This window comes from Oncorhynchus mykiss, chromosome 4, assembly GCF_057628025.1.
Source record: "Oncorhynchus mykiss isolate SJ-2025 chromosome 4, ASM5762802v1, whole genome shotgun sequence".
NCBI classification, from domain to species: Eukaryota; Metazoa; Chordata; class Actinopteri; order Salmoniformes; family Salmonidae; genus Oncorhynchus; species Oncorhynchus mykiss.
In genome coordinates, this window is record NC_143025.1 from 30,779,989 (window position 1) to 30,799,327 (window position 19,339).

General features: G+C 45.9%; 3 protein-coding genes across 6 annotated transcripts; 2 read left to right on the top strand and 1 right to left on the bottom strand.

The window, feature by feature from the left end:
- The first annotated feature begins 10 nt into the window (after nt 1–10).
- Nucleotides 11–5,522, top strand: hjurp (Holliday junction recognition protein). Its single transcript, XM_090231855.1, has 10 exons — nt 11–412; nt 1,342–1,399; nt 1,586–1,644; nt 1,766–1,799; nt 1,890–1,936; nt 2,564–2,690; nt 2,805–4,924; nt 5,018–5,054; nt 5,139–5,184; nt 5,273–5,522. The coding sequence occupies exons 1-10, from the start codon at nt 335–337 to the stop codon at nt 5,301–5,303; spliced, it is 2,637 nt and encodes an 878-aa protein (XP_090087981.1). The 5' UTR covers nt 11–334; the 3' UTR covers nt 5,304–5,522.
- LOC110521685 (amidophosphoribosyltransferase) lies at nt 5,521–13,926 on the bottom strand. 2 transcript variants are annotated; one of them, XM_021599445.3, is made up of 11 exons: nt 13,488–13,926; nt 9,084–9,150; nt 8,426–8,632; nt 8,231–8,343; nt 7,999–8,144; nt 7,764–7,836; nt 7,522–7,673; nt 7,046–7,173; nt 6,643–6,864; nt 6,367–6,487; nt 5,521–6,236 (listed from the first exon to the last, which is right to left on the bottom strand). In XM_021599445.3, exons 1-11 carry the CDS (start codon nt 13,616–13,618, stop codon nt 6,067–6,069), a joined length of 1,530 nt encoding a protein of 509 aa, XP_021455120.1. In that variant the 5' UTR covers nt 13,619–13,926; the 3' UTR covers nt 5,521–6,066. The 2 variants fall into 2 exon arrangements, with proteins under 2 accessions (XP_021455120.1, XP_021455121.1); XM_021599446.3 differs by lacking the exon at nt 13,488–13,926 and adding an exon at nt 13,138–13,342.
- Nucleotides 9,465–18,439, top strand: paics (phosphoribosylaminoimidazole carboxylase, phosphoribosylaminoimidazole succinocarboxamide synthetase). Of its 3 annotated transcripts, XM_021599442.3 has the most exons (15): nt 9,465–10,016; nt 10,514–11,014; nt 11,105–11,158; nt 11,254–11,829; nt 12,115–12,186; nt 12,891–13,042; nt 14,343–14,379; nt 14,580–14,777; nt 15,424–15,602; nt 15,816–15,995; nt 16,147–16,260; nt 16,410–16,493; nt 17,280–17,460; nt 17,726–17,884; nt 18,002–18,439. In XM_021599442.3, exons 1-15 carry the CDS (start codon nt 9,602–9,604, stop codon nt 18,166–18,168), a joined length of 3,069 nt encoding a protein of 1,022 aa, XP_021455117.3. In that variant the 5' UTR covers nt 9,465–9,601; the 3' UTR covers nt 18,169–18,439. The 3 variants fall into 3 exon arrangements, with proteins under 3 accessions (XP_021455117.3, XP_090087980.1, XP_021455118.1); XM_090231854.1 differs by lacking the exons at nt 9,465–10,016; nt 10,514–11,014; nt 11,105–11,158; ... (1 more) ...; nt 12,115–12,186; nt 12,891–13,042 and adding an exon at nt 13,790–13,926; XM_021599443.3 differs by lacking the exons at nt 9,465–10,016; nt 10,514–11,014; nt 11,105–11,158; ... (1 more) ...; nt 12,115–12,186; nt 12,891–13,042 and adding an exon at nt 14,151–14,254.
- The last annotated feature ends 900 nt before the right edge of the window (nt 18,440–19,339 follow it).

Below are 19,339 nucleotides of genomic sequence, written 5' to 3' on the forward strand. Positions count from 1 at the left end.
GTGTCACATAGTGAAACATCCAATCATAGTTCAGTATGTTGTTGCGGGAAATTTAAAAATATTTTCGTGACTAGCTGGAGTACAGCTACGACCTGAAGGGACTTTTTGCATCAGGTTAGAATATCAATTTAGCTAACCATAAAACCTAAACATTTTCATAACCTAAACCTGTCTCCTAACCTACCCCATTAATTATCCTAACCTGCTACAAAAAAAACTACTTCCGGTCGAAGCTGTATTCCGCTAGTCAGAGCCCTTGACCCGGAGAGAAGCAAACAAATGAGGGGAATACATTTTTTTCGTTTTAGTGTTTTGATTGATAAAGACTGACAACATGAACGACTTCGTAAAAAATAAATTTCAGAACAATGTCAAGATTTACACTGATAATCTGGAGAGAATCGTTGAGAAGGTAGGTGGAAATGGACTGGTAGCTAGTTAACGTTAGGGAACGTCAGTTTAGCTAACGTTGGCTAACTTGTAACTCTGCCGTGAGCCCGTGACTGTAACTAGAAGTTTGTAGTATTCTTCTGACGATTTTGTATGATGATCATAGTTAGAAAAGACACACTCTTTTGGTGTTCGCCAACTAACTAGTAGTAGCAGAGCAGATGCAGTTTTCAAACCGTATGTAGCGACTCACTTTGGTAGTAGCTAGTCTTTCTCGCCAACATCCCCCTTATGGCCACGGGACGAAATGCTCCAACAATGCACACCCCTCATCAATGGCACTCAGGACTACTAAGCATGTACCAAATCAAATTGTATTTGTCACATGCCCCGAATATAACAGGTTTAGACCTTAGTGAAATGTTTACTTACAAGCCCGCCCTTAATAACCAACAATGCAGTTTTAAGAAAAATAAGAGTTAAGTAAAAAAAAAATTAAAAAAAGATGGATGAGTAAAAAATAACAACAAATAATTGAAGAGCAGCAGTAAAATAACATAACGAGGCACAGGTTAGTCGAGGTAATATGTACATGTAGGTAGAGTTAGTGACTATGCATAGATAATGAACAGAGAGTAGCAGCAGTGTAGACCATACGCACTACCCTCTGTAGTGCCTTGCGGTCGGAGGCCAAGCCATTGCCATACCAGGCAGTGATGCCCTTGATGGTGCAGCTGTAAAGCCTTTTAAGGATCTGAGGACCCATATCAAATATTTTCAGTCTCCTGAGGGGGAATAGGCTTTGTCCTGCCCTCTTCACGACTGTAGTCCTTCGTCTTGATCACATTGAGGGAGAGGTTGTTATCCTGGCACCACACGGCCAGGTCTCTGACCTCCCCCCTATAGGGAAACATCCAAATGTGCCTGTATTTACTCTTTCTGGCTCAACAGTATTCAAAGCTGCATGATGATGGGACTGAGGTGAACCTGGAGGACATAACTCCCCAAGGTAAACAAAAGTCAGTTTATGGTGTCACTGTGGACCTTCAGTGCTTGAAGAATAATTGTTTAGTCTTGTCAACAACAAGTAGCCAGCTTTATGTTGATGGGTAAACCATCTGGACTCAAAAGAATTGGCTCCATGCCTTGATGTTTTCTTGTTTTTTTTCATGTATCCTGTCATTGGATGGAGAAGATGTGAGCCGTTGCATGTTCAAGTCAGAGTTGGCGCTGTCAAAGCTGGAATTGTCAAAGGTTTGTAAATGATCTGTGGCTAATTATTTTACATCCACTTTGTACATTTTCTGTTTATGTTGACTTTACATTTTTCTGAGGAATCTCTTTCTGGATCACACCTCTTATCTACCTTCTTTAGAGTGATGCTGGCCTGGCAGAGCTGTCACTAGGAGGTAGGGAACTACAACATGTTGTTTCTCTGTGAGATGTGCACTTGTTCAATTGATCTAAATCTATATTCAAGTTATGTTTTGCTATTTCAGATATTTCTGAAATACACAGGCCACATGACACCACTGGATACTTCAAGGTAAATTGCTTTTACTTAATCTAATTGGAGTTCTCCCAATCTGGGGCGGCAGGGTAGCCTAGGTAGCCAAGCAGTTAACCCACTGTTCCTAGGCCGTCATTGAAAATAAGAATTTGTTCTTAACTGACTTGCCTAGTTAAATAAAGGTAATATATAAATAAATACAAATCTATCGAGCAATGACCTACACACACAGAAAACTGATTGTGGACAGAACAGATCTGTCTGTTTGGAGACTAGAGTCCAACCAGATGTTAACAGTTCACATTACTATAGCATAAAATCAAAGTTGTTGGTCACATACACCGTTTTGCAGATGTTATAGCGAGTGCCACACAATGCTTATGTTACTAGCTCCTAACAATGTAGTAAAAGGTCAACAATTATGCGAATAATCAATACATATAAAATCTTAATGTCCGAATGAGTCAATTAACCCAAGCGGCACCGTAACAGTAATCCAGATATGTCAAGAATCCAGTATATAAATATATAAGCAGTGTAGCTAAAATGCAATGTTATACTAGTAGAAATAATAGTAGCGTTTGTCAAGAATAATATTTAAATACACATAACAAAACCCCATGGAAAAATAAATCTTACTGTACTTCTCGTGTTTTCCAACAGATGGACATCTCATACCACCAGTATGATGCCAACAGTGATTGTGTCGATGAGGGTGCCTTAGACACGAGTGCTGTCACTGCCCCCAGTAACGATTCTGCTATGCATCAGGCTGCCGAGAACAGCCACTGTACGTTAATTATTTCAACATAAACCCCAGTGACTTTATGAAATACAACTGCAGCACTTTCTTTTGTTTTTGACATTTCTGATGAATAAATTGGATTTATATCGCCTCCAACAGGGGTGGACAATTCCAAGGTGAATGAGACTAGAAGTAACCTGTGGGGGGCACCAGAGGAGCAGGATTGGGAGCTGGAGCGCTCTCTGAGCGGTCAACGGAGCACTCTACAGGAGCTGTATCCCAGCATGCTCAGTCAGATAGGAGAGGCCTGGAGGCGCCAACATGTGTCCGACGCGGCTGTAGGGGTGCTAAGGAGGTACCACAGACTCAGGTGGTCGTCTAACAGAAACTTCAACAGCACCCTGAGACCAGCTCACAGAAAACCTGACCTCAACATTAGCCAATCCATCCTCCCAACATCTCAGAACACCACACTGAATGTGAGTAATCCCAAGAGTCCAAAGTTTAACCTCAAAAGGACAAACGGCACCCATCCTCCTCCACAGACCAAGGTCATCCTCCAGAAGTGGCCAGCAGAGAGGCAGTCACCCAGGAAGCGGACAAATTCAGGAAATGGACAACCGTCTCGCTCTTTTCCACTGATGGACTTCTCCTCTTGTCCTTCCTCTGCAGGCTCCAGTCCTGCCGCCTCTGCTCCCTCTTCCCCTCCCTATTCCCCTCCCTATTCCCCTCCCTATTCCCCTCCCTCTGCTCCTCCCTCTTCCCCTCCCTCTTCCCCTCCCTCTGCTCCTCCCTCTTCCCCTCCCTCTTCCCCTCCCTCTGCTCCTCCCTCTGCCCCTCCCTCTTCCCCTCCCTCTTCCCCTCCCTCTGCTCCTCCCTCTTCCCCTCCCTCTGCTCCCTCCTCTGCAGCCTCCGCTCCCTCCTCCCCTCCCTCTGCAGCCTCCTCCCCTCCCTCTGCAGCCTCCTCTGCTCCCTCCTCCCCTCCCTCTGCAGCCTCCTCCCCTCCCTCTGCAGCCTCCTCCCCTCCCTCTGCAGCCTCCTCCCCTCCCTCTGCAGCCTCCTCTGCTCCCTCCTCCCCTCCCTCTGCAGCCTCCTCCCCTCCCTCTGCAGCCTCCTCTGCTCCCTCCTCCCCTCTCTCTGCAGCCTCCTCCCCTCTCTCTGCAGCCTCCTCCCCTCCCTCTGCAGACTCCTCCCTACAGGAGAACCCTGAGCTAGATGAGGCCCCCCTAAACCAAACCTTCACGGTGTCTATGTCCTCTGCCCCACCCACCAGGGTTAGGTATACTACCCTTGTCTTCAGTCCTGACACAGCAGGAGGGTTGAGCAGCCCATCTCTGAGGTGTGCCGTCCCCAGTCAGAGGATTTTCACAGCAGTACGCCCTGTGGTCAGTATGGACATGTCTTCAGACACAGAGCGGTCTGTCTCAGCAGCACAGAGTCCCTACAGAGCCAGACTGCTGAGCTGGGAAGGCCAGCGTGCATCTCCTAACACTGACCATAGAAGCCTCAAATCAGGCGTGGCTGGATATCAGAGAAACATGGTGACGGTGGAACCCAGATCTTCCCCTGCGTTTTCCCCCTCTTTTCAGAGTCCTCTGATGTCACCCAGGAAGCTTCACCACCTAGACGCCTGCAGTACCTCCCAACTGAAAGTCCACTCATCTCGAGTCACACATCAGGAGTCTACTGCTGGGGCAGCTCAGCCAAAGCTCCAGCGACACTATTCCCTGGATTCATTCTCCCCATCCATCAGTCTAAGGAACTCCACTAAGCAGATCGATGAGGACTTCCAGAAGCTTTACCACAAGCTTGTGTGTCAGGGCAAATACCACAAGCTTGTCTGTCAGGGCAAATCGGTCCCCTCCTGTCGCATGTGTGAGAGGAGAGCAGAGACCACCAGAGGCCCCTCCTCCTCTGCTCTGGCTGCCCTGGCCCTGTCTCCTCACCACTCTGTCATGAGGAAGCGTCGCAGGGAGCTGGTCCAGAAACATTCCCCAGAGTCCAAACGCTTCAGAGACAACTCCTGCGTGTACTCACCAGGATCTCTCCGCCAGAGGAGAGAAATGATCAGGTGCCAGAATCGCTTAGACAGCCACTTGTCCTCCACGCATCTATCCTCCATCCAGAGGGACATCTCCTGTGACTCCCACACCTGGAGCCCGCATAGGGCCAGCCTGTTTCAGATCCGCCACAGCCCCCATCACCACTCAGACGCAGCAGTCAGGAAAGCTGCAGGCTCCTGGTCTGGCCTGCATGTTGATCAGCCCTCTCCTGCTTGTGTAAGGGTCTTCCACAGAAACAATGTACACACAGAATACCAGTATTTTGTTTCCTTCTATTTTGTAACATTGCTGTCCTGTCTCCTGTTTTAGAGAGCGAAATACAACAGATTTGTTGGGATTCATCCAGGTTCGTTTCTTGGAAAATAAAATTCTGAACTTTGACCACCGCAATGAATATATTCAGTTCTGATGAGACCATTTCTCCCCCCAGGAAAGTCACCTGTCAAGGCAGAGTGCCAATGTGGCTGTTCGCCAAGGTAACCATGACCTTATTCAGTCTGTTCTGTGTTGTCGTTGAAGATTCATTTTGTTTCTCATGTTAACCAGCCTCCCTTCTTTCCCCAGTTTCTCTAGGAGACAGCTTCTGTATAAATGATGTCAGCCCACAGAAAGGCCTGCACCTCTAGATGATATGACTGTTAAATATGTTGCTGTTTTATCAGCTTTTAAAACATGTTCCAATGACTCATTTGTTACAGTGTTCCCACGAGGTCTTTTTTTATGCCCCCTTGGGATAACAATAGCTGTTTTTGGAACAGATAGATGCATAAAATACATACTAAATGACTTTGTAATAAAACAAGTTTGAAAACTTTTTGGCTGTATGCATTTATTTTATCACCTTACATTTTCTTACATATCACAATAGGGAAAATCTAATTATGATCAACATAAAGAATCTGAAATGTACTTTACAAGAGGATTCATGTAAATAAGGGAGACAAGATTCAACTACTTTAAACAGGTCTGCATATGTATTTTCCTATTTAAAGATTTTTGGCTATATGAAACAAAGGCAAGTTGTTTCTACTAAACATTGCTGCGTCTTACAGCTGATAAGGCAACTTGTAACATCTCTCCTATGAGAGGATAGAAATAAGGGGTTGGAACACAGCTACTTTCACCTCACAAAATGTTGCTTTTCAGTAACAATGGAATGTAATCTTACGTGGAATGAAAAGGCTGGGTTCAAATGTAATACATGCATACGGTTGTGTTGCCAGAATGGCAGCATTAATGCCCCCAAATGATTCAGGGTTAAGTACAATAAACAGCAGTAGTGTGATCGAGAACAGTTTGGTTGTGGTCATCTATGGTAGCTTCAGCTGTGTCTGACTTGAGAGGGTTGTGGTCAACGGTCACCACTCCAGTTCCACAGGGTATTTGCCTGTGAGGCAGGCGGTGCAGTGGCCCACTCTCCTGCTGGCATTGGTGTTGATCCTCTCATCCTTCCCCTGGAGGGAGGGGATTCCTCCCTGCACCGCTGATAACAGGCCCTCAACCGACAGATACCTCACACTGGTTGCACCTACAGAACACATCAGTTTGCCACACATACAACTGGTGTTAGCCAACCATGTCTCAAGTCACAGATCAAAATGTGAATCTAGAGGGGACTACTCTCAAAAACATGAACTTTGTAGCGTTCCAAATCTCACCAATGTAGCCCGCAATGTCCTCAAACTCTGGCCTGTTAGCGATGAGTTCCTCTTTTGTGGGGATGTTGATGCCCATGTAGCATGGGAACCTGATGGGTGGTGAGGCAACACGGATGTGAACCTATAGGAGGGAGGTAAGCAACCAAAATGGGTGGTCATTACAGACAACGCGAGACCAAACTTAGTATAGTACTCAACCATTATAACAAGGAGAGATTACCTGCAGTATAATTGATAGAAAGAGGGCTGATAATGATCCAACTCTGGGCCACTCACCTCTGTGGCTCCTGCTTCCTTTAAGAGCTTTATTATGGGGGAGATGGTGTTGCCCCTGACAATGGAGTCATCAACGAGCACCACTCGCTTGCCTATAAAGTTGTCTGTCAGTGCCCCAAACTTCTTGGCCACCCCCAACTGCCTGAGGCGTGTGTTTGGTTGAATAAACGTTCTCCCAACATAGCGATTCTTACACAGAACCTCCACGTACGGCAGTCCCGACTGCAGAGATGGAACAGCATAGTACAGACTGAAGCCCAAGAGGAGCACATGCATACATACCAAGCATAAAAAAAATGAAAGAATAGTCAAGACATGCAACTTATCAAAACGTCCTATAGGCGACTACTAAATGGTCATGGAAAACAGAGAAGACCTGATCAGTGTGTTTTTGCTGCCTCACCTGTTGAGCATATCCCAGTGCAGCCGGTGTAGCAGACTCGGGCACAGTGCTGACCACGTCTGCCTCTGTAGGGGCCTCAACGGCCAGCTGACGTCCACAGCGCTGCCTCACCGTGTACACCATCTGACCTGAAACACCAGGAGGAAACTATAGGTGCTCTGGCATCAGGCCAAAGGCAGGTAACCTAGTGGTTAGAGCGTTGGGCCAGTAACCAAAAGGTTGCTGGATCACATCCCCGAGCTGACACGGTGAAAATCTGTCATTCTGCCCCTGAACAAGGCATTGCTCCCCAGTAGGACGTCATGGTAAATAAGATTATTGTTTTTTTTAAACTGACTTGCCTAGTTAAATAAATGTTTTTAAAAAAAACACATTGTGTGCCATAATCTCCCAGTCAAACTATTCACTACTCTCACCGACTAAGTACTAAATCAGTTTTAGTGTTATTAGCTAGGCCAACTTCTAAATATGCCTACCTTCAAATATGGAATCTGGTCTGGCAAAGTAGACATATTCAAAGATGCAGAATGCAGGGAGGTCTCCCTCAGGGCGAGGGACGATGCTTAGGGACTTCACACCGTGTTTGGAGATCTGGACTATCTCTCCAGGCATCACCTCTCTGTAGTACCTGAGGACCAGACCGAGCAGAAAGAGGCTTGTGAGCCACACATTGCCATGGCAATAAGAGAACGGTAACCATGGTGATGAGAGCACTCACTTGGCACCGATGGACTGGAAGCTGCAGGACTCTGATGACACCACCCAGCCCTCTGTCTCCCCCTCGCCAGCACCTGACAGTGGACAGAGTATGGCCTGTCAATCATCCATCCTCTTCCACCTCTTTAAGGGTGCTGCTCTATATTTGATTATAGATTAGTAACCCTGCTCATAGATAATGCACAAATCAAGAGATCCAAAAATACCATGCAGCGCTAAGGAAGGACCAAAAATACCTGCAGTGTGGAGTTTAGAAATGGGGACGAGGCGCCCAATACTGAGGGGTCTGTTTCCATACGGGTCACGGATAGCATAGATCACATCTGTGTACATCACCAGCAGCGAGTAGGATGTCGGGGTCTCATGCATCAGGTTCTTTATCCTGCAATGGCGAGAATAAACAATCAAGATGAAGAAGAGTGTCACAGGAGATGGGGTATTATTAGAATAGAAGGTTCTAGAACCAACCTGGCAACCCAGTCAGGGGCATCCAGCTCCTCCATGGGTGGAGTCAGAGCCAGCAGCTGGGTGATGAGCTCACTGTCTGAGCTGGTGGACAGGCCCACGCCGTGACGCATCACCTGCCATACACATAACACACACAGTAATGTACCTTTAAAACAGAAAACACACAAGGTCGGTGGATATGACAGCACAACCCACCTTCTTACGCAGTGCAGCTGCATTGACCAGCTCCCCGTTGTGTGCCACAGCGATCTTGCCGTGCAGTGTGTCCACCACAAAGGGCTGGCAGTTCTGCAGCTCAGAGATGCCCGTGGTGGAGTAGCGTGTGTGCCCGATGCCCAGGTTACCGTAGCGCAGCTTCAAAAGGTTCTCAGGTGGGAAGGCGTTGTTCACTAAGCCCATTCCCTGAGTTGGGAAGAGACGTAGATAATCACAACACATAGGCAGACAGGGACATCTTGGGCACACACACACTGAACTTTGCTCTCCTAAAACCCTGTGCATTAAAAATAAATGTAGCCAAACTGTGATTAGTAAAGCTTTAAGTGATGATATCACATGCCTGTTTTTATGCTACAAGTGTCTCATTTCTATACAGTGTGTTCTCTCCTTGTACTTCTGAGATTTTAGTTAACTAATAGGACTGAATCTCCCACAGATGGAAGGGTTTAAAAATGTGTTTTGTTGTTTGGGGGGGGGGGGGTGATAGTATTATGCCTAGTTTGAGGCCACTGATGGGATGTTGTGTAAATTAGAGGACAAGTTGAGTATCTTTGTAATCTAGAATGAGTAGGATTGTAGCCATTTCTCTTTCATGTTTCCATACTGAATGGTTCTGTTTGTCACACATTTGTACCTTGAGGGTGTTGTACGTTGGTGGGTTGACTCCATTGCTTGTGACAATCCCAGCACTTTCCTGACCCCTAGGTAAACAAAAACAAATAGATTGCTTGAATGACAGTTTTAGTGAGGTGGAAACACTTGCAACAATGACACAGCAGTCCTTAAATCTCTTACACCCAAACCTACTCGACTTTGCTTGATGCAACATGTTTGAGGCCAGCTTTTATTCATGCATAATGCCTTGGGGCAGACTAAACCGTTTTGGTGAAGGAGAAGTGGTGTGGGGGGAGAAATGGGGGTTGTGTGTATCTGCAGTGGAGTTTCCTTATATGGAGTGGCCTTGCGCTGCAGACGATTTGCCAAGCTGCTTCTCGGATTACAGTCCATCCCTCCCCCACATCACAAAGCTTAAGCCAGTAGTGAGGCTGCGTGGGCGTTCCTCTCAGGCTTAAACGCCTGGTTGCCTAGGGAACCGGGCAGCAGAGGAAGGGGGGCTGGGAGAGAAAGAAGCGTTTCCAGGTCAGCTCAAACATGGAGAGAGGAGCAGGGAGACAAAGAAGAGGTGAAGAAGACACGGTAGAGGTAGAGGAGACAGGAACAGCAGGACAGTGGGGGGAAGCGGAGGTGCTGGCTCTTCTGTCAGTGTGGGGGGAGCTGGGAGCAGCTCAGCATTCAGGCGTCAGCAGCAGAGCCACATTTGAATGCATCTCAGAGCAGCTGAGAGGGCTCAGCGTGCTGCGGGACTGGAGGGAGTGTCAAGCCCAGTGCAGGAGGCTGGGACTGCAACCCAGGAAGGCTGAATCACCAGGCACATTCAACAACTACAATCAGGGGGCAGCAGCCATGATGGACACCCAAATGACCCCAAGTGACTTGGTGGAAGAGGAGGAGGAGGATCTGACCAGTGAGAAAGAGGCCCACTCTTCCTTAGTCACAATGCAGGAAGGTAACTCGGAGTTACAGGAACAGTGTTATATTGGGAGAGAAATATACAAGTGCTTACAAAATATTTGTATATGGAAACTTTGAAACAATTACAGTATATAGCAATTGGCGTAGGTTATAGGAAGCAATGAAATAAAACGAGCTGCGACATCCCAACACACTAGCTGTGAGTGATGGATTGTTAAGATAATGTCAGAAAAACAGTGGACCATAGACTATGCCTAATAAATGTAGTACCAAATCTTAAGTTGTTTAGTATATGCAGCAGTAGTCTAACTAGCAGTCTTTAAATGATCCCTCATCTAAATAAGAAGCCTCAGAGGCTGCTTTGTGACCAAGATGTTGACTCGGACACAACTGGAGTCACATACCAGTAGCCTAGAAAAAGGATTACACTGAATCTAAATAAACCCGAGTATCTGTAACAGACCATATCAAAAAAGTATCCCTTGATTCACATTCCTTTAAAAATGTAAGCGTATGTGTGTGTTCGTTTAGGAGGCCCGGGTCAGATTCTTCATGGGGCTCTCCCCTACGCCCAATGCGTGGGCCCGGAGGGGGGCCGCCACTGGACAGATGAGGAGGTGCGGGCTCTGCTGTGCGTCTGGTCTGACCGCCACGTCCGGCAGCGTCTGAAAGGGACGCTACGCAACAAGGCCATCTTCCAGGAGATGGCCCGCCGCATGCAAAGAGGTTTCGGAGTGGTGCGCAACTGGAAACAATGCCGCACAAAATATAAGAACCTCAAGTATGAGTACAAGATGGCCAAGAGCGCCCAGGCCGCTGCAGGCAGCAGCGGCAGTGGCCCAGGAAGGTACATGAAATTCTTCGACGAGTTGGAGGCCATATTGCTGGATAGGGGACTTGATGGGAAGGATGGGAACCATGATATGCAGAGGAGAGGACCTGATGTTGACCAGGGAGCTGGGAGGCTGGAAATTCTTGGAGGCCAGACACAGTCAACAGCACCTGCAGGAGACCTGGTCATTGAGATAGATGGTGAGGTTTTAATGAATGATGATACTGAATGAGTACATTGCCTAGTCTTAGTTCTACTTTTTACAGTCCTGGAACAAATGTCTCTTTCAGATGACAATAGTGACGATTATGAGCTGGACACAGACCCAAATCAAAGGGAATTAGGTATGTGTAACCAAATAACCTACAGCAGAAATGCCTTCTGAAATTTAACAGCTATGCCCGTTGCCCACTCACTATTCTGTCTCCCACCCTAATAGAGGCCCACATATCACCACTGGACCAGTCTAGCGCCGAGCAGTTCCACGTGGTAACGGTGTCTGACACAGGACGGAACTGGAGTGACCAGGAGGTGCGTGCACTGATCCAGGTGTGGTCTGAAGAGGGCGTGTGCAGGCAGCTGCAGAGCTCCACCAGGAAGAGGGACATCTTTGTGCAGATCTCCTGCCGACTACTGCAGCAGGGGGTGGAGCGTGACTGGAAGCAGTGTCACACCAAATACAAGAACCTCAAGTACCTGTACCGCTCCTTACAGAGGGGAAGGGCTGACGGCACGGACCCGCGCCACCTTATGAGGTTCTATGATGAGGTGGATGCCATTTTGACCAGGTCGGATAGTGGACCTGCCATGAGATATGAGGAACAAACAGAGGCTGGTGCCATTTTGGCTGGGGCGGCCATGATGGGGTACGAGGATGGCAAAGATGCCATTTTCATGTCGTCAGATAGAGCAACTGCAAGAATGGGACATGAAGAGAGGACTCGTCCAGTTAACTCTTACACAGCTCAAAGTTATGAGGTTATCCCCAGGAATGAGGACAAACGAGCATACACAGGTAAAAAAATAAAAAGTGCCTCAGATAGAAATTGTAGATAAACCGAAGGTCACTCAATATAATTTAGTGGTGACCATATAAAAGATAACAGACAAGCCATTACATCTTCAGACATTTCCCACATCTCTATGTTATAGCCTATAACAAGCTAATTTCTCAGATTAAAAATTAACCCCCATCAGCCCCAAAGCTGGTGGTCGGAGACAGCAGAACCTGGTGGAGGAAAAGAGGTTCTGATATTGTGCATTAACACTGATTTGTCATATGCCTATTGGTTTCTTACAGGCAATGCTGAGATGGATAAAAGAGAGGACGCGACAGCAAAAAGAGGGCTGAAGAGGAAAGCATTGGATCAAGGTTAAATTGTACCTCCTCCATCAACAATTATGTTTGTCACATCACGAGAATGTCTTATCTCATTTTAAAATCCACACATGACCAAAGGCTCAGTAACAGACTAACGATGGACAGTGTGACTGGGTGAGTCAGTCCAGTGACTTGCCAAGGAGTCTCCTAATCAAATCACGAGAGGGTGGGTTGGTAAAGAGTCAGGAAACTGCTGAGAAAAGACTACAACATTGGCCTTTACAAAACTGCAATATGGCTTATGTGTATCCCATCTGTTCAAAAAGTAGAACAGTGTTTTCAGTAAAATCAAGATTACAATCTGTCATCAAAATCTGAAGAGATCACATTCTTTTGTACACATTTTGAAATATTCTTCGAGCACATTAGCACGATCAATTTGAGAGGACCAAGGTCAAGAATCTGCGCCAGATAGCTCTTTTGTACATCATGGCAGCCCCAATTCTGATATTTGTTTTCTCCACTAAATTGGTCTTTTGATCAACCACTTCAGATATTCGGTCAGATCCAAATTGGTCAAAAGACCAATTTGTGGGAAAAAGATCAGAATTGGGCTGCCTATATATTCGCCCTATATGAACACAACCCATGTGTCACAGACTTCTACACACAGTAAAAATTGAGTAAAGGCATTTAACCCCTCAACTCAATCTCTGATGTACTGACCCTATTGATTCCTTGTTTTATTTTTATAGATACACATAGACCTGTGAAAAGGCATGACACTGGGGGCAGCTGTGCTGAGAGTATTGACTTCCAGTACAAAGAGGAGGATCAATACATTCCTATTATAGAGATCAACTCAGTCTGTTCCATGGCAGCCTCTGACTCATTCCGAGAAAAACAGGTAGGCGTCAGAATGTGAAAAATTATGTTTTAGCATCATAGTAACCAGTTGACTGCTGTATACAATAAGAGTCTGAAAGTCGTGGTACACAATACCTTTACGAAAGATATTGAGTTGAGTCTCCATTGGAGAAATGTATCAGCGCTAGTCTGGAATCAAAGGACGAGATGTCCATACTTTCACGGGAAACAAAGTAACACTTAAAATGTCCAATTTAGCAAGAAGTGATCAAGAAAGTTTGACGTCACATCATGTGTTGTTCTGAGAAATGGACCGCTCCCTCCAATGTATTTTCTCAGTGAAAGTTGCACAATGGGTTTGAGGGTTTGATAAAGCAAGTGTATAATCAATTATGGGAAAGATAGTCGGAATTTGTGCTTAGCGGATGGGTATACAAAATAGTTGACGGCGCTATGTAAACGTGCTAGCTAGAAAACAAACTCACCTGTGCTGTAGCGCTACAAGACCCAAAGTTAACACTTTGGCAACTTCTAGTTGTGTTGGCCATTCCCCTGCTGCAACACAGCCAAACACTCCGCACTCTTCTCCGATGCCAGATTCTTCGAACTCGCTCATTCTTCAGTCCCTGCGCGTCTCAGCTTGTATACTTCACACTCACAGCAGTGCAATTCCACGTTTTACACACTGACCACGTGTTAAAAATAGTGCTAGCGGGAAAGTATGCTTCCTCTTGTTGGTTAGCGTCTACACACAGACGGGCTCAATCTAGTACAGGGCTACAAAATGGGGATGCTTGCTATGAAGCCTATTGAATTGACTCGATAAAATGTAACGTTACTTCGAGTTGACAGCCCCTGGCAAGACGGAATCATCCGTGGCAGATTGCGAAAGTACTAGGCCGACAATTTACAGACGAAAAAAAAGTATATAGATTTGATGACTGACTGATAATGTCAGCTAGTCCAAGATTTCCAATCATTCGCCCTGGGTTTTTTTTTTGTGTGTGATAAAGGTGCAATGAGATTTATTTGAAAGTATTCAAGAGATACTAATCAAAAAACGACAAATAAGCCATTGTATCGCTGATATATGTAGTGATGAGGCATAACTTCCCCCCACGTGGAGAGAGGCCTTCATTACTTTGACTGAGTCTAAATCAACAAACCCCGCCCACCCAGTGAACAAGCCTTGCACAACGAACTCGCTCATTGCAGAGTCCTCTTTCTGTGCTGACTTTTCTACGGGTTGCGGGTGAAGTTGCGAAAATTATAAATAAGATATTTTGGGTGTACATTTCCCACACTTGATTTAATATATTTTTGCTTGCTTTACTTTTCAGGGTTGCAGATCGTCTTCCAACATGGCGTCTCCATCAGGTATGTTTTCCACCAAAGTACAACTTGTAGGCCCATTACTTATGTTTGTTCATTTGCAAAACGGTCCATCAAGTAATTTCAAGATGGATAATTGAAATGATGATGCAATCAGATGTCTATTGTACACACGCGTTTATCGTAAAAATCGATGAACCAATGTTTGGGGTTATTCACTGTTTCATTGTTTTCTGGTTTTGAAGAGCTGAAACTGGGACAGAAACTAAACGAGGGAAAGACCAAGCAGATTTTCGAACTCGCGGATGAGCCAGGCCATGTTTTGGTCCAGTCGAAGGACCAAATCACAGCAGGGAATGCAGCGAGGAAGGACCAGATGGAGGGCAAGGCCGCGATAGCAAACAGAACCACGAGCTGTGTTTTCAAGTTGCTGCAGGAGGCGGGTGAGTCGTCAGGCTACACTGTTATCAATTATGCAAGTTAGTAAGTGCTAATGACATGTAAATGTTATGATTAGTTTGGCAATGTATGCATGTGGGGGTGCTTGTGATACTTTGTTTAATTGTGCCCTCCGCCATACCTCTCATCCTTTCAAGTGTCGAGAACATCAGATTGTTTTGTAATCAATTCGAAAGCTTCTTGGATCTGTGAGAAATATACATTGTTCTGGGACATTTAAGTGTGCCAACAATTCATGAATGGATTCGTCTGCAGGCTAGAATGCAATTAAACAGCTATTATCAGGGATTGTTCTGTCTAACTGAGCACAGTGGCCAGCTGTTCTGAATATCCAGGCCATGTTACATTCCTGTGTTTGACATTGGAATCACAGTAGTCTGTTACTAAACACTACTTGATCAGAAATAACTCCATGTTGCGTTTATTTTTTAAATAAATGTTGTAAGCCTAACTGTGGAAATGAATTCGTTGCAACTCAGAATGTGTCCCACTCTAGCCCTCTTTCCTCCCCTTCATCTAAGACAATGGCATATCTGACTGGCTGTTAATTGGCTTCGTGGCCTTAGTAGTAGTGCATTTGATTTAATCATCAATGGCTGAGTAAGACCTTGTGATGTCCCTATCCCTCAGGCATTAAGACAGCTTTTGTGAGGCAGCAGTCGGAGAAGGCATTCGTGGCGGCCCGCTGTGAGATGATACCAATCGAGTGGGTCTGTCGGAGGGTGGCCACCGGATCCTTTCTCAAGAGGAACCCAGGGGTCAAGGAGGGCTACAGGTTCTACCCTCTGAAAATGGAAATGTTCTTCAAGGTGTGTGTGTATTTCTCTGTCCAATCATGCCCAGTAGAAACATATCCTCTCCCATAATCCAATCTTCCGGTTTGATTTGCACACATTCATTGTCCGCTCAGGGGACAACATTGAAAGTTAGGTGCATCAACTCATCCTCCTTCATACAAATATTGCTGTGTTTTACAATTTACATCAATGTCTTATCTTTGTCACCATTTGTGTTTGTCCCAGGACGATGCCAACAATGACCCTCAATGGTCAGAGGAGCAGCTGCTGGAGACTAAGTTATCTCTGGCTGGGCTCACCATTGGCCGCTGTGAGGTGGACATCATGAACCGCAGCACTGTGGCCATCTTTGAGGTCCTGGAGAGGGCCTGGGCCACCCAGAACTGCACCCTTGTGGACATGAAGGTATGCAGCTCAGCACCACCCTCTGCTGGTCATGGGGGGTAGCACAGTGCTACAAGCTAGATGTGGAAGTCATGTTGGGGCATTTTTAATTTAATGTCTTCCCGTAAAACATTGCTTTTGAATGTTTTTTGTATTTTTTTGTTGTTGACAGATTGAGTTTGGTGTGAATGTGAGCACTAAAGAGATAGTGCTTGCTGACGTGATTGACAATGACTCCTGGAGGCTGTGGCCAGCGGGAGATCGGAGTCAGCAGAAAGACAAACAGGTGAGGTGATCTCCCGCATTGCTATGTTCAATTCTCCCATCCTGCCATCCCTTAATGGAAAAAATCTAATGTTGCCATTATTTAACCACCTCAGATTTTGAGTTACACCACATTAGCTGTAGTGTAAACCTGTGTGCTCTTCTCTGCAGGTGTACCGGGACCTGAAGGAGGTGACTCCTGAAGCTATGCAGATGGTAAAGAGGAACTTTGAGTGGGTCTCTGAAAGCGTGAAGGTAAGCTAACCTTGTATATCCCACTACTCCTGTGCCCTATTGCCCTCTAGCCTAAAAGAGCCTGAGCTGACCAGCTGTTATCAGGAGGACAAGCACTAGTGTTTGTGTTGAATCAACATACCATACTGATAGAGAATCAGGTAGTTTAACATTAACTGGTGGCCTCCCGGGTGGCGCAGTGGTCTAAGGCACTGCGTCGCTGTGCCACCAGAGATTCTGGGTTCGAGCCCAGGCTCTGACCGGGAGGTCCATGGGGCGACGCACAATTGGCCCAGCGTCGTCCGGGTTAGGGAGGGTTTGGCCGGCATTAGCGACTGCTGTGGCGGGTGCAGTGCATGATGACCAGGTGTGACCTGCATGCGGTCTTTCCTCCGACACATTGGTGCGTCTGGCTGGGTTGGATGTGCGTTGTGTCGAGAAGCAGAAGCAGTAGGTTGGGTTGTGTTTCGGAGGACGCATGGCTCTCGACCTTCGCCTCTCCCGAGTCGGTACGGGAGTTGCAGCAATGTGACAAGACTGTAACTACTACCAATTGGATACCACAAAATTGGGGAGAAAAAAGGGGTTAAAAAATGTTTAACATTAACTGGTTGTGTCTATTGATTGTGTTCCAATCCAGTGTCATCTCTTAGACATTATCAGGTTCTCAGGTGAACAACTTCTGTCAAATTAACCAATTTAATTTGTTTTAATCTGTCATGAAATGACATGCAGACCAGACAAGTACAGCCCATAGGTTAGTCCAGGCATTCAGTAGAGGCTAACAGGCAGTGTGTTTTTGTCTAGCGGCTGCTGGAGCCCCAGGCCAGTGGCAGAGTGGTGGTTCTGATGGGCTCCATCTCTGACACGGCCCACTGTGAGAAGATCAGGAAGGCCTGTGGCTCCTACGGAATCCCCTGTGAACTCAGAGTCACCTCGGCACACAAAGGACCAGATGAAACTCTCCGCATCAAAGCTGAATATGAAGGTGGGCTGAGCTCAGTCTTTTAGCCCTAAGCTTACTGGGCACCCCTACAAATATAGCTACCCCTCTGCGTAGATTGTTCATGCATTGTAAAAGCCATTGCTTGCTTATTATGTTTATTGAGAGTGGAAGATTCTGATCTATACATTTTTTTTCTGAAAGTGTTTTAAATAATGGCTTGGTATGTGGAGTAACTGTGTAGTATAGTGGCTATCTAATATAAAACATTATATTAGGATGGATGAGCTAATGTGCAGTATTTTCCCAGGTGACGGAGTACCAACTGTGTTTGTGGCTGTGGCGGGCAGAAGCAACGGCCTTGGTCCAGTGATGTCAGGAAACACCGTCTACCCAGTCATCAACTGCCCTCCTATCACCCCCAACTGGGGGGCACAGGACATCTGGTCATCCCTTCGCATGCCAAGCGGTGAGTACATCCCTGCATGCGGTCTTTCTTGCTGTGTGTATTCAGTAATGTGTGGTAATTCTCCATTTTTATTGTATCTGTGTGTTTACTTTAACCCTGTGAGCTCCTCTCCCGCAGGTCTTGGCTGCTCCACCGTCCTCTCCCCAGAAGCTGCGGCCCAGTTTGCTGCTCAGATCTTCGGGCTCAGTGACCACCTGGTGTGGTCCAAACTGCGAGCCTCCATGCTCAACACCTGGGTGTCTCTGAAGCAGGCTGACAAGAAGCTGCAGGCCTGCAGCTTGTGAGGAGCCCCAGTACCATTCCAGACCCTGCCAGGCCTCCAAGATGGGAACTATCATGGGTCCCTGCCTGGCTGTGTGTCATGTCTCATGAAATGTTTACCATGATAGTTTACTAACTGTAAAATCAGCACTACAGCGCATTCCTCTAATCATTCCCTTAATAAGGCAGTTAACCCACTGTTCCTAGGCTGTCATTGAAAATAAGAATTTGTTCTTAACTGACTTACCTAGTTAAATAAAGGTAATAAAAAATAAATAAAGAGATTAATATAAACTGTGGTGTCTGTTTTAAGACTTTTTCTACATGTACAATAATATGACATTATTTTGAAAATGTGGTAATATGTAGCAACATTACATCCTGTTGGACATAATACAATGTTGATAAAGTATTAAAACCATAGTTGGATGGGGTTTTCATTTTTACACTGAATATCAATTGGATGAGCAACATTCACATACTCTAAGCCTTTATTAATGAAACCGTAACTTTTCCTCAAATATATAATGCGCCAGAATTAAGTGGTGACTCTTGGGCGTTCATAAAAAAACTGCAAGCTAATCGTAGCCCAAATTACATGTTAAATTGATTGGGGGGAAATGATGCCTTGGGGAAATCTTTGTCTAGTGTTACTAGATGTTACTTTGAACTTGGAGGCGGGTGCCAGAGTGTGAGTGATGTCGGTGAGGGATCTCTTATCGCTCTTCATTCCAGGGGGTTTGTAGTCTTTAAACAAAGCCTTCAGATCCCTCTCATCATTCGGAATGGTTCTCATAGCTGTCACCACAAACCCAACAGTACCCGTACCTCCCAAGTTTGAGGGAATGCTATAGTAAGCCATTTTTCCACACGACCAATAGGTTCCATTCGGAGCTCCTCTGAAAGGGATAATGTCATTATAGACTGAAGTACCATAGGTGTTGGCATTAACAGTTAACTTACAGGTATTGGATCCATTGTAATACATTATACAATTACATTCTAGTTCACCCAAATGATTACCTCCTCTAATACACCAAGGGGTTGTCATCACTCCTGCTACTGAATTAGGTGGGAGTTAAGCATTATCTGTCCTAGCCAACAACGATGGGACTGTGTGGTTGTGTAATACAGAGAACGTCATAGGGTCAGGGTTACGTGGCATCTCCACTAAGAATGATAAGTCCTATGGAA